Source organism: Plasmodium gonderi (assembly GCF_002157705.1).
Source record: "Plasmodium gonderi DNA, contig: Chr12, whole genome shotgun sequence".
Lineage (NCBI taxonomy): Eukaryota > Apicomplexa > Aconoidasida > Haemosporida > Plasmodiidae > Plasmodium > Plasmodium gonderi.
In genome coordinates, this window is record NW_021628937.1 from 1,409,056 (window position 1) to 1,424,001 (window position 14,946).

General features: G+C 30.3%; 4 protein-coding genes across 4 annotated transcripts; 3 read left to right on the plus strand and 1 right to left on the minus strand.

The window, feature by feature from the left end:
• Positions 1–712: 712 nt before the first annotated feature.
• PGO_122900 (hypothetical protein, conserved) lies at positions 713–4,451 on the plus strand (the record flags this gene model as incomplete). The annotated part of the gene is made up of 3 exons (XM_028689080.1): positions 713–3,589; positions 3,866–4,003; positions 4,350–4,451. The coding sequence occupies 3 exons, from the start codon at positions 713–715 to the stop codon at positions 4,449–4,451; spliced, it is 3,117 nt and encodes a 1,038-aa protein (XP_028544881.1).
• A 660-nt stretch (positions 4,452–5,111) lies between these two features.
• Positions 5,112–8,708, plus strand: PGO_122910 (hypothetical protein, conserved; the record flags this gene model as incomplete). The annotated part of the gene is made up of 1 exon (XM_028689081.1): positions 5,112–8,708. The coding sequence occupies one exon, from the start codon at positions 5,112–5,114 to the stop codon at positions 8,706–8,708; it is 3,597 nt and encodes a 1,198-aa protein (XP_028544882.1).
• Positions 8,709–9,466: 758 nt separating this feature from the next.
• PGO_122920 (hypothetical protein, conserved) lies at positions 9,467–10,654 on the plus strand (the record flags this gene model as incomplete). Its single annotated transcript, XM_028689082.1, has 1 exon — positions 9,467–10,654. One exon carries the CDS (start codon positions 9,467–9,469, stop codon positions 10,652–10,654), a length of 1,188 nt encoding a protein of 395 aa, XP_028544883.1.
• Positions 10,655–11,806: 1,152 nt separating this feature from the next.
• PGO_122930 (hypothetical protein, conserved) lies at positions 11,807–13,528 on the minus strand (the record flags this gene model as incomplete). The annotated part of the gene is made up of 1 exon (XM_028689083.1): positions 11,807–13,528. One exon carries the CDS (start codon positions 13,526–13,528, stop codon positions 11,807–11,809), a length of 1,722 nt encoding a protein of 573 aa, XP_028544884.1.
• Positions 13,529–14,946: the final 1,418 nt, after the last annotated feature.

A 14,946-nucleotide genomic window follows, 5' to 3' on the forward strand; every position in this document is an offset into this window, starting at 1 on the left:
GCTTATTTTACTGTGATATATATACTGTGCCCTTTTTGACCCACATTTTTTTTTTTCTTTTTTGTTTTTCTTTTTTCCACTGAAAATAAAAAAAAAAAAAAAAAAAAGCTCTCAAGGGTTTCGAAGGACCTTTAAGATGATATATAAGGGTGATAAAAAGAAACCGGGATTGTTGTAACAGCATGATTCGCACACGTAATGTTAACCTTTTGTTTTTCTATCCATTGTTCGTTATTAACTTTTAACAAAAATAAAAACGAAATTATATATTAAACAACTTTTTCAACATGTTTGCCCTTATCGTGTTCACCGGTTTGAAGTAGAAAAAATAGAATAAACAAAAAAAGAGATAAAAAAGAGAGATAAAAAAGAGAGATAAAAAAGAGAGATAAAAGAAGAGATAAAAAAAAAGAGATAAAAAAAAAGAGATAAAAGAAGATGATAAAAAAAAAAATAAAAAGGTCCATTTTTGCTCAATTGGATGGTACTCTTTGCGATGGAATTTTTTGTTTTCACTCAACCTAATCAGAGGGGAAAACACACATATATATCTATCTATCCCCATTTTTGTTTGGGTTTCTACTCTTTTTTTCTACTTCCCTAACTTCATGCATTTCTCATTTACATGTTAAACTTAAGTGCAACCATTGGGTTAACACACACACACATGTGCAATTTAATTCTGCACGTCTTGATGTGAATTCCCTTGGTGATGAACAGAAGGGTGTATGAAAACACGATGGACGAAAGAAATAGTGATAGGAATAAACATTCAGAAATAAAGGAGCTCCTAAAAAGAATAAGAAAATGTGACAACACGAAAAATAAATTCGCAAACATTTTAAAACTGTCAAAATATACGAACTATTTAGAAGAAAGAGATAAATTAAAAATTTTTAAATCAATAGATTCAGTTTTTATTTCTTTATTACTACGTTCTGACAATCCTTTTAAGCTATTTACTCTCCGTTTAATCAACAGCCTAATATCAGATTCTACTCAGTCCCATATAAAAATATGCATGCCTTTTATTAATTCTATCATTTTTTATTACTGCGATTTTTTGAATGAAACAAACTATAAAATAAAAATTATTGAGAGGAGGAAAAAAAATGTGCAGGAGAAGAAGAAAAAAGAGGAAGAAGAGGAAGAAGAGGAAGAAGAAGAAAAAGAAAAAAAAGAAAATGAAGAAAATGAGAAAGAAAACGAAGAAGAAAATGGAGAAGAAAAAGAAAAATGTACTACACCGCATAAACAGCTTAACACTGATTTTGCATATTCAAGTGAAACAGACGAATCAGATGTCGTGGAAGGCTATTATAACACAGATGAAATCAATGAAATTTACTGTGAATGTTTAATATTTTTCTTGAAATTGTTGCCATTTTTAAATGAAAAAGACATATTGGAAAACGCCTTTTATAGCTATGAAGGGAACAGTGTTAGTTTTGATGCCAAGATGTATTTTCTTAAAAAAAGTTTAAAAAAACGAAGCCCTACTACTATGAAAGGTGGTTCTAGCGGGCAGGGAGGGCGCATGCGTCTCAAAGATTCTAACAGTTTTCATGATCAGAATGAAAAAAGGGAAGTCTCGAATTCCTTTCCTGATATGGCACATAGAGGTGTGAAGGGGGAGGCGGTAGAAAGGGGAAAAAGAGAATATCAAGACAGAGACAATGACAGAGAAAGAGATAGAGACCAAGGTAGTGACAGAGAGGGAAATATATGGGATGAGGAACAGACCTCAGAAGATGATTATTATTCAGGGGATGATTCCATTTACAGCAATTCACAGATGGAAGGGGTAAGTTTGGTGAGTCTCCTTTTTGATGCCCTAAATGAGAATATGGGAATAGTGGAAACCATGAGGAACACAGAATTTTTTTCGAAAGGAGTTGCACGGAGAGAAGTAGTACTACTCGATGAAAGAACAGGAAGAAACACCAAAAAAGAAAACACAATGTTCAAAGTTCTGAAGCGGATATACGATGATAAGTGCTTATTAAACGAAAAAAGCATAGAGATGACTCTGCATGTGTTAAATAACTTGTTTTTAAAAGTTAAGGATAATAAATTTATAAGGGAGTATTTTCAAATGCTAAATAAAATTATAGAAAATTATAAGGAAAATAGAGTAACCACAATGAAATGTTTAATCAATTTGAATGTGTATCTAAAACAGGAAAATATCATGAATGTGTTAGACGAAAAGAGTGCATACAAATTTTATGCTAATATTATATACCTTTTTTCCGAATTAAAAATGGAAGATGAGAAAAAAGTGTTATATACCTTATACTCAACTGTTTATTCATGCCATAATTTTATTTTTTTGAATGATAAGTGTAGTGATATTTTGAAAACTCCTCTTTCATACATGAATGTAGAGCTATACATGTTTTTTGAATACGTGATGAAGTATGCAAATAATGACCAGATGAAGAATCACTTCTTCACAAATAAGCACTGTGAACATATTATTCAGCTGATATGCACTAATATTGAATATATTGTAAATTTTATTAGTCAAAATTATTTCTTTTTTAATGAAGATCATGAACTACCTATAAGCGCAGCTTCTACTAGCCATACAAATCAAGGCGGAGGGAATCTAGAACCCAAAAGTTGTATTTCTCCAAAGGTAACCGAGAATGGAAAAAAACTCTCTAACAAAATGAACCTATCCATGCGTGAAATTCACACAGTTATGAGAAAAATTAAAAAATCAATTGAATTGTTAGTTGAATTTTTTAAAGATATAAAATCTCACTTTAAAGAATTAAACCCCAATTGTAATAAATTTAAAATAATTAAAGCAAAATTTTATGAAGAAATAAATACCCTAATACATCTCTTTTGCAATTATTTAATTTATGAAAATGTTCATTATATGGATGATTTTCTAAATTTATTGGAATTATTTTCCATATGTATAGACGAAGAAAAGAACTTTTACTCTTTCTTACTTATAATAAAGCATTTAGACGTAAATCGATATTATCACAATAAACATTTTATGACCAAACTTTTTGCATACATATTGAACGAAAGTATGAAAAATATAGTACATATTAAAATATTATATGACATTTTTAACATATGCACTTTTAACGTTATAGAATGTTTACAAATTGGTGAAAATTGTCATTTTGTGAAATTTCCTTCTGAAAATGTTAAGAGCTCTCTTGCAAGAGATTATGATTTCATTCAAGCTTTTAGCATATCTATTGATAAGTTGAATGGAATACCATTTGTATATACCATATGTGAAGATGAATATAATAAAAGGAGGGACGATAAATTATTTATAGAAAATATAAATAATATTCTTTTCTTTTCTATTAACTTCTTTTTTAATTACTATTTCAATGTTTTAAACCGGACAAATGAACAAATTGTTATACAAAATTCCCATGTTTTTAAACACAACTATTTTAATACATGTAACGGGAGAATTAAAACTCAGGAACGTGAGTTTTTTCTAGCACTCAATGTCCTACTAACAATTTCTTCAATCCTCTTTTTGAGATTCGATTGCTTTGTCTTGGAATCTGTTTTTCTGGAGAAGCATCCCATTCTCTTCGTACAGGTAAGCCAAGCCAAACTAAGTATTTTGACTCACCCCCCCACACACGCTAGCACTTATGAGTGTGTCTAACTTTTTTTGTTCATATTGCCTGTGCTTCTTGTACCACTTTACTAATATGCTCGTATGAACCCGACCTTTTCACTCATCAAATTCGCTTGCCACCACTCCCCTCCCCCCATGGCATACCCAATTATTCACGGTTCTCCATGTTAGGACTGCTTAATTATAGCCCTTTTCAACCTGAAATCCGAAATTGAAAATGAAGCGAACACTAAGGAAGAAGGAACCGACAAGATGAGGAAAAGGAAGAAATATTTTCTTAGAATTCTAGAACTAGTCTATTTTGTCATGTACTATCACCCCAATTTTGTTTCACTTCTAATTTTTCGCTTAAAGGAAATAAAGGAGGAGGAGGTACATATAAAGAGAGAGGAACCCTACAGCGATGATTTTTCTCTGCTGCCCCATTTTTTTCGTTACACTTCATAGAAAACAAATCGATCATATGCATATGTTATGAGCACTTGCATGGGATTATATATATATTGCAACGTTATGTGCACATACGTAAATTATCACATTCATGAAAATTGGCGCGCCTTTCCCTTTTTTTGTTCTTCATTTTTTGTTCTTCATTTTTTGTTCTTCATTTTTTGTTCTTCATTTTTTGTTCTTCATTTTTTGTTCTTCATTTTTTGCTCTTCATTTTGTATAATTCCTGGAGAACAGAATTCATAAGAAGCGGCTTTTATTTTCTCAGGTCCAGAAAGTGATTTTTTTTGAAACAACAAAAATGAAGATGCAGGAGAAGCACATTTCCATTTGTACATTTTTAAACAGATTTATTGAAAATCACGTGTAAAATGTTAGACTAAAATGGAGGCAAAAAGTGGCTAGAATGAAGGAATAGCATAGGTCCTTGGCCCCTCCCCCACCCCTTTTTTTTTTTTTTTTTTTTTTTTTAAATTTCTTAGTTTTAATTGGTTTTGCTAATTCAATTACAAAAATGGAGTGTTGTAATGGTGGTATTTACACGTTTAACCTTACAAATATTATGTTCTAAGATGTTATAATGGCAGAGTGACGTTCCTTGATTTTTTTTTTTGGGGGGGGGGGTCACATAGGAGGCAATCGCACGCACAATAGGGATGGGGCCATTATATACATATGCATATACACATATAGCTTATTTACGTATACACATAGTACATTTACTTATACATATAGAGAGTACATTTACGTATACACGTTTGCTAATATTTTAGCTTATTTTTTTAAGGATTTTTTTTTTTTTTTTTTTTTTTTTTTTTTTTTTGACTTTATTTTTTGACTTTATTTTCGCCCGTCGCATATCTCACAAGTGCTTGTGAAAAAGGTTCTTTAGCCATAAATATATGCAAGGCACAGGACCTGTACATATTTATGAATAAAATACGTGTATGAATTTTATACCCCTGAATGAGGTAAAATTGTCAGACTTTTTTTTTATTTTATTTTATTTTTTTTTTTTTTTGTTTTCATGATGAAATCAATATTAACTGGAGATATAGAGGAAGAATACGTATACGAAAAATTACGCGAATTAAAAGGTTTGAAAGAAATAAGGACTACAGATTTGATAGGTAATTATTTAATTTACTTCATTTTGCTTGTTAACAAAATTATTGAAAAGAATGAACAGGTTAAAGCATGTGCAGAATTGAAAGAGGAAAAGGAAAAAAATAAATTAATAAAAGAAAATATAGATAAAATAAAAGAAAAATTAAAGCAAAGTAAAAATGCGACAATTTTAAAAAAGGAGGTAGTAATAAGTTATAACCCTGATGAAAAAGGGAGTACAGTATATTCGATTGAAAAAAAGGTTCATGAAAAAAAGAGTCTAAATGAAATAAAAAAAAAAAATGAATCCTATGATACAATTTCAGATGTCGAGAAAAATATCCATACGAAGGCTAACAATGATACAACCAATATTTCCACCCACGATGACAGAAATAATGTTAACAAAAAGGTTAAGAAATGCAATTTTTCCACACTTTGTTATGATCTCACGTGTGGGTTCCATATTTGCATATCTTTGTTAATAAATAATTTGAAGGAAAACAAAGACATCGAAAGGAAAGTAGTTCCTCAGAAGCGACAGGACGAAACGTTCAATTTTTTAGAGGGTGATAGAAATAACAGTGGAGATGGTAAATATCTCTCAGGAAAAACAAACTTAAATAATGACAACTTAAGAAGGGATAAATGTTGGGGTAACCCTTCACAAAAAGAGTGTAGACATTTTGAACTAAACCTGATATATATTGCATTATGCTTTTATCATATGTATCTAATAAATAATGAAAACACGAATAATCTGTATGTTAGTTTATTCTTATATTTGCTTTCGTTTCCACATTTTAAGAACAAAGAAATTTCACATTACATATGTATAAACGAAAAGGTGTATGTAAAATATGATATCAGCGTGTCTAGATTTTTATTTCTTATATGTAAAACTATTGGATTAATTTGTAAAAGGAAAAGAGATATTTACTCCTGTCTGTTCTTCTTAACATACAGTTTTTTGTTCCTTAAATGTGCGCATACTAAATGGGATAATTATAATGAGGAAAATGAAGAAAAAATATTAAAGGCAAAAGAAAAAAATACATATAATACTTACCAAGAACTTATAAACATTTTCCAACATCTTAATCAAATATTCTTAGAGTTTAACTTCTCCACAGTATCTACTTTTCTCGTGTTGAAAAGTATTGATCTGCATTCATTACTCTTAAAAAGTGATATAGAGGAGGTGAAGGTGGAGGCTTTGGCAGAGAAAGAGGCAATCACAAATATTCATCAACACACCCTGCCTCGTAATCAATTTGTCTATGTGAATAACGAAGGTGCAGAAAATTACTCTCTCCACGATCATTGCCACTACTACTACTGCTACTACTACCACTACTGCTACTACTACTACCACTACTATTACTACTACTATTTCCACTTTCCTGACAACCAAAGTTCTGACGATGTATTGAAGAGAGGTAAAAGAAGTGACGCATGGCTTGAGGACAAGCTAAAAAAGATAATGGAAACAACATCTTCTCTATTTAACAATATAAACGAATGTAGTTACATTTTCTTAGATTTGCACATGTTGTGTGTATATGAACATCTTCTTCTTTTTTCCTTCTATATGATAAAAGATGTTCACAAACTTTTTAATCAATTGAAAAAAGAAAAAGAAAAAAATCATTTGAAGCAATACAAATATATGATTTACAGAAGTTTGTTAGAGATTTACATCATATATTTAAAGTACAACTATTTGAATTATGCCAAAAGGGGTGGAAACTACATCTCATCAGACACGTATGCCAATGTGTGTAAGATATATATAAGTATTGACAAGACAAAGCAAAAAATTTTTTCTTTGCTTCAAAAGGATTGTGAGAATTGTACAATAGAGAAGAATTTTCATCGCATGGAACAGAAAAAAAACGAATTAGTAAAAAAAAAAAAAAAAAACGAAACAACAAGCTGTGATGAAAATGAAGAGTTTGTCAATAGGGAAAACTTTCATAGGAACAAAATTTGTATACGTGATAACAAGATAGTTCTGGAGAACGAAGATGCAGAATCAATCTCCTGTTTACAAAACATCATAAGCGTGAACGCTGATAATGTGAAATCTGTTCCAAATGGAGAACCGATGCATACCTTTTTTCAAGAGACAACGCCACTACGTCTGAATGATGAGATTTTTTCTCTTGTGGGTGACAATAATATCATATATAAGTTCATATATGAGCAAATTATAAGAGATAATAATTTCAATTTTTATAAGGACGAAATGGTTGAGGTGGAGGAGGAGGAGAAGAAGAAGAAGATGGACGACGACGAAGGTGAAGAAAAACTTAGCCATAACAGCTTTGCCATCTCCGGAACGCATGAAAAAATGTCTTTTTCGATTTTCCTTCGAGAGAATATGAAGCAAATAAATGATGTAATGGCAGAAATTTTTATCTTAATAAAAGAGGAAATATCGTTGAGATACGAATTCCCTGATACAGTAAGCACCATCATGACCAGTGTAAACACCCCACCCGTTGTGAATATAAAAATAGAGAAGGTCCATGCTGAGGAATTTTTCCAAATATTTCAGTTTAACAGAATTAACTTACCACACATGAAACTGGACGTAAGCAACGTTTTTAATGCAGAATACAATAATCTAGCCATTAATAAATTGAAAAAAGTGTATACATGTTTCTCTAAGGATAGGAATTATCGAGAATATGAGCAACTCCTTCAATCATCACTGAAAAATTCAAAGAGTGAAGAAAGAACAGCATGCAATAATAATTCCGATTATATACATTACTTATGCTACAACTTTGGAGAAACACAATTTTTGTTTAAAAAGGTGAAAAAATATAAGAAAAAAAGTCTTGAACATTTCTCCCTACTTAATGAAACAACATTACATTTGGATATCTTACTAAATTCAAGTGAGTCATATTTTTATTACAATTTTTTTACAAAATCGTTTGATGAATGCATGAAGAATTGTATGCACATGTTAAGATCAATCAGTTACCCCTTAGCACATATAACACATAAACAGTATTTATCATACAAAAGAGAATTGTCCTTAAAATGTGCCCTATTAGTAAAAGATATTTTTATTTGTAAAAAATACAATACCCTTATTGATAATATATATGTAAATGAGATTAACAAAAATAAAAATTTAAATTTTGATGATAATATTTCAGGTGCTCTAACATGTGAGCAAAAAAAATTAATATTGGAAATAATAAAATATTATTTCTTATTTTTAAATACATATGAAATTGAAAAAGAGACATCAACAAGTTCAATACTCTTTGAAAATGAAGAAGAAAAAAATTCCTACTTTGATATATATTTTTATGTGTGCAAAACATTATCTACAGTGGACGACAAAATGTTCATATCACAAGCACTTCAACATTACCAACGTTTGCTGAATTACGCTACGAAAAATAAAATGTACAACGATGATGGATACAACCAATACATGCAAAATGTGTGCACGAAGTCGATTTATGTGTTGCGTTCCAGGTTGCTTGAGTTTTCATAGGGAAAATTGGCACACCTCCCCTGAGTCTCAACGTTGGGAGCCCACGTCGTGTCTCATATACTTACTAACGTGGATCATCGAAAAGAAAAAAACCATTAGCCCATGTCCCCAATTAAGTAAACACGTACACATGAACATACGCATGCACATACACACGCACATGAACATATACAGGTACACACATGACCAACTACATCCTTACTACGTTTGCCCGCCTTGGGAAAAGCATTGCAATATCACTTCATTTTGCAATGTTGACGTGTAACTAGAGGGTAAATGGACACTCACACGACATGATCACACGACATTAACCTTTTTTTATCCATCCCACAACGACGCGTTCAACTCCATCACATTTGAATGAAAGAGAAGATTTATGCTTACATTATTGGAGATATCACGTGTGCTAATTCGATATTCCTTTAGAAATGCATATATATACAAATGCATGTACACACTCATTGATATGCATCTTCATTTTTTTTTTTTTTTTTTTGTTTTTGTTTTTGTTTTTATGTAAATAAGTTTGATTAAACATCTACTTATGCCACTTCTTTTTAATCCAATGTTTTATTTATATCAATTAAATTACACAGATTAGCGGTGTGAAAAGGTGCCTGCAATTTTTTTTTTTTTTTTTTTAAAGCAACTTTTTTCACCGCAAAGAAGTTCACAAAAAGTACAAAATCCTGATTTTAATGTTACTTTTACATATTTTTTATGAAACATTTAAAAAATAATGGCGCAACTTACTCAAAATGGATCGTTCGGATGAATTCACATATTTATGTAAAAAATGTGACAAGAATGTTAGTTTTACAAAAAGGGAAATAAAATGTAAGGACGCATTTCTCATTAAAAGTAGCAAAATATATACAAGCTTACTTACTAACTGTGATTACATAGATAATAATACATTAGCACAATATGGTTTATTTTTCCGGCGAAGTAAATATGTAAGGGAAAAAAAAACAAGGATTAAAAGTAAGGATAATTTACTATATGCTGTAAACAGAATATCAGATGAAATCAAACTTTTAAAACCACAAACAGAAATACATAAGCATGTTTTAAACTGCTTAAACAATTTGCTAAACATATTTATTGACATTATTAATAAATATGAGCATAACTTAAGTAGTTATCACTTGAAATTAAGCAAGTACACAAATTTTTACTTTTACGATGTGAAGAATATTAAATACAACTTTGAACATCTTGACAGACTGAATTGCTACATATATTCTGCCAGTTCTTGTGATAGTAAATTCAATGAACCCAGTGTTAATTTTTTTCTCCCTGCTGGTTTCACGTCTCACCATGTGACGCAGACAAATTATGATCGTTCAAACAAACTTGTTAGTAACAATGGACAGTGCTCAAAAGACTATACAGAGGCCCTCTCAAGAGGGGTAAACCATGTCGATAGTTACACAAAGGGAGGAAATGACAAAAATTACAACTTTGATGAAAGTGGAAAACAAATGTTCATGCCCAATAATGATAATATGAAAGAGCCAACTTTAAGAAAACGAAGAGACAAGAAAGTTACATTCGACACGTACGATTTTGTAGAAGAAGAGGCGGAAAAAAGTAAAAGGGAATTCATATCAAATAACGATAACTATGGACTAAATAATAATCAACAATTAGAGTTTAAAAAATATGTGGACTTGTTTGAAAAGGAAGAAAATACATACATAATGGAAACCAAAAAAAAAATAGCCAAAATAAGCAACTTAATGAACATATTCGTTACGAAAATATATGAGCAAAATGAAAACTTGAGTATGATTGAACATGTTGTGGAAGAAAGTATAGAAAATGTGTCCCAAGGAAATATCTATTTGAATAAAATTCAAAACAAGAAAAGCATGAACTCGCTCTTATTTTTTGTTCTTATATGTACCTCTATTTTTTTGTTTATATTCGATTATTTTAGATAACAAAATGTAAGCTGCTAACACTTGTGCATATGTAGAAACGCCTGCAGGAGTGAGAAGTTGTAATGGTATTACATTATTTATTTCATTTTAATTTTACTAAAGTATGAGAATACTCCATCCCTGCTAATGGATAATAGATGCAATATTCGGACACGGTACAATTATATGGGGGACATATGTTTGTTTTGTTATTTATTTATAATATATACTTTTTCTTTTTTTTTTTTTTTTTTTTTGTACGTCTTTCATATTTTGAAAAATGTGAATTTTTTAAACCTCCATAATGTATATATTTAATGCGCCTGAGTATTTATCACATTTTTCATTTTATTATATCGTAAAATGGATTTCCCAATTTGACTTTTTCTCCACGTTCTCATTGAAAGTTAAAGAAAGCATGCAAGAAAAAAAAAAAAAAAAAAAAAAAAAAAAAAAAAAATTCCTTTTTCTGACCCTTAAAAAAAGCGAGGGGGGGGGGGGGTGAGGTAAAAACCTTGTTTTTATTTTTGAAAATATAGTTTAAAAAAATTACAAAACACCATTTTTTTTTTAAATAGTTTTGTGCAGTACAATTAATATATGCAATGTATATGTTTGAACATATGCACGCACGCACACACACACACACACACACGAAACGGGGAGGGGAAAGCGGAATTAGACGTAGATATATTTATTGCTATTTTTATAGCCATTGTTGGCAGCTAGCGCAAAAACACTATTATTTTATTTTTTTTTAAATAAATATTTTCTTTTGCACCAAAATGGCTAGCTGATACACACAAAAAAAATAAATAAATAAAATATATGTGAAATAAGACTAACTAGCTAATTCACTAAATAAAACATATTACACACCGATGAAGTGCAATTTTTAAAGAATAAAATTATGTCTGGTAAGTATTTTTTTTTTTTTTTTTTGTTCTTTCTGCTCTTTTGTGCCCTTTAGCAATTTCTCCCTTTTAATTTAGAAACATACGAAAGTGGACACACACATATACATATATATATAAATATATATACAAAATCGAGGCTTCAAAAGAGCACTTCTTCTGACTTCAACGGGTTTCCGTCGGATGGATCTACATGCACAATGAAGTTATGGCTTTAAACAAAGATACAAATTTGATACATATATACAAATTGAAAATTTCATTTTTTATGTATGAATTCATTTTTAATTTCATCTGCTGTGAATAAGTGTGTGTTATAAATTCTTTTCATTTTTTTTACAACAGGTGCAAATTTGTCCTCTCTATTTTTTCTCTTGGGGACATTATCATTAACAAAAACTTTGTTTGTTGATTTTAATTTATATTCTTTTAAAATATTATCAAGATTAGGTAAGGTAATTTCATCCCATAAGTTTTTGATGTCATTAGTGATTAAGTAACGTTGTTGTTCTATGTGTTCATAAGACAACGGGAAGAAAATATATCCTTTTAAATTGTAAAAGCAGTTGTCACATTTATTTTTTGCATAGATGTCACAAAAGGATGGCAAATATTTACATTTTAATTTTCCCCGTAAATGGCTATTATTTGAACGTATACAACGAATTTTTTTTTCATATAGTAGAGTATTAATCCATTTATATATGTCTTTATTTGTGTTAATTAAATCATCATTGATTTCATAGCCATAGAGAAATCCATGTTTGTTTATTTTGTTTAATAAGGATGTTATATTTGTTATATCAACATATGGATTCATATAACATATTCTTTTTTCATTTAAGTCAATTTTTATTTGTTTTGAAGAGGCTAAATAGCTTAATAAAGCATGATTGTTTATATCAACACCTTTAAAACCAAAATTTATTAACATATTCTCAATGTGAAAAAAAGATATACCTTTATTTGCCACCACTGGATTGTTAGTTATATGATTATTATAATGTGATTTTAATATCGTTAATATTTTGTGATATAAAAAAGAAAATGGTATTAATTCATTTTTATAATATATTTTAAAATTACTTTTGAGGATGTGTTTATTCTTATGGAGGAAAATGTTGGGGCTATTGTTTTGCGTATTTGCACCTCCTCCAATTGGGCCGTTTTTCACACCTCTAATTTGGGCGTTTTTCACATCTCCAATTTGGGCGTTTTTCACATCTCCAATTTGGGAGTTTGTCCCTCCGCCTATTGGGGCATTTGCACGTCCTCCGATTTGCGCGTTTAAAACACCGTTGTTGTTATTATTCGCATAATCGTTCACATTCCCACTTCTGTTTAGACACTCCTGATTGTTTGTTCCGTTGTTAATATTTAGACTATCGTTAAGGTTAATGCTATCACTAAGGCTTAAGCTATCATGGAGGTTTAAGTTGTCATTAACACTTAAACCGTCGCGGATGTTTAAACTGTCATTGAAGTTCATGTTGTCATTAAGGTTTGTGTTACAGCTGTAGAATAGGCTTTCACTATTAGCGCTGTTCGGGCTCTTCACCTTACTGGTGATATTTACCTTATTTGTGCTGTTTACATTTCTGTTAATATTCTTTTGATTACTAACGTTACTACCACTACTATTGTCATTTTTAATGGAACCATTTGCGTTCCCATTCTTTATTTGATTTATGGTATTGCCGCTTTTGTTAATACTACCCGAACCTGCAAGGTTTATTTTGATATTTTTTGTTACATTTTTTCCAGGTTTTTTTTCCAATGCGCTTCTTTTAGCCAGGCCACCACTGCTGTTGTTATTCTGCGTATTGGTACTGTTCATGCTAGGGCTACTGGTACTACCCTTTAGGTCATTGATCCTTGAATTTAGATCATTTTTCATGGCACTTAAATTGATAGCATTCTTTTTATCAACATAATTCAATTTAAATTTCATTTTTACTTTTTTACTTTCTGTGTCTTGCATTTTATACTTATGCAAATATTACAAAAAAAAAAAAAAAAAAAAACGAAGGGGAGTGACGGGGACAAATGTGGCGAGCGGAGAAGAGCGAATTAGGCCTTGGAATGTGTTTATAGATATGTATATATTTATAAATACATACATGTACACATAATATATGTTTACACATTTCGTACAAATATGTGACAAGCTATTAACTTAAATTTTTTCGAATGAGAAATAAACATTTTTTAATTATATTAATGGGAAGATGTTGTATCATGAATGAAGGAGTAGATCTGTGGCCTTATCCTATGTTTCAAACTTGATGGGTTTACTTGATTTATATATGTATATATATATATATATATATATATATATATACTTAAATACACCCCCAAAACATGTACATATGTGCTATGGTATGCACTTCCTTTTGCTTATTATAACAAATTGGGTTCACTAAACTTTAGTCAGCTTCTCAGGACTTGTACGATTAGCATTAACACACTGACAAATTTTGCCTATTTGACAAGGTTAGCTGACTTGGCAAGGTTGGCTGGCTTGGCTAACTTGACCAACTTAGCGAGGTGGGTTGATTTAACACAACTGGACGACTTAGAACAGTTCACTAACTTTTAACATGCCTGATGTAATTAACAGCAAACGACTTTTTCTTGTGCTTAAAATTATAACATGATTGTTAAAATAAAATTTCTAGATGCGCTCTTCTTAAATTATCACACATGTGTGATGGCTTGAGTAAATGTAAAAAACAAATATAAGTAAACAACGGGAGATTGTTCTGAGTTGCTTACACACTTGCGTTGCATATTGCGTGAGTACATTTGCATGTAAACACCGTATACACATGTACGCATACAGATATATCTATACGCTAACACACAGCGGCTTAGATGGAAAATACACTTTTGTTTTTCTAATTTATCCAAAAAAAAAATTTTTTATGCACATTTTCGTTTCTTGAAAAGGAGGGGGGGACGGGGAGGAAGAACATGTTCTGGAGAATAAAAAACAAAGGCAAAAGTGGCATACTAAACCATGTATAATATATAAAAAAAAAAAAAAAAAAAAAAAAAGAAAAAGAAAATCAATTACTTTTTTTATTAAAAAAAATTTACATTTAAAGAGAAGCGTTGTAAAGAGCTTGATTTTATTATTGCTGTTTCGTTATTTCGCCGTTTTTTTTCTGCTTTGCCGTTTCAGTTTTTTCTTTCCTTCTTTCAATTGCCTGGTTTTCTTTTCTTTTCTTTAAAATGTTCTAATGTGCCAAACTTTTACTTTAATGATAAACACTCATGATCTATGGTAATCTCCATGGTACTGATGAATCTTTCATACAGAATTACCAAGACGTTTGTTTTATGATTTGTTATAACACAATGCAACAATTATCAACAGATGGGTAAATAGATGGAGGT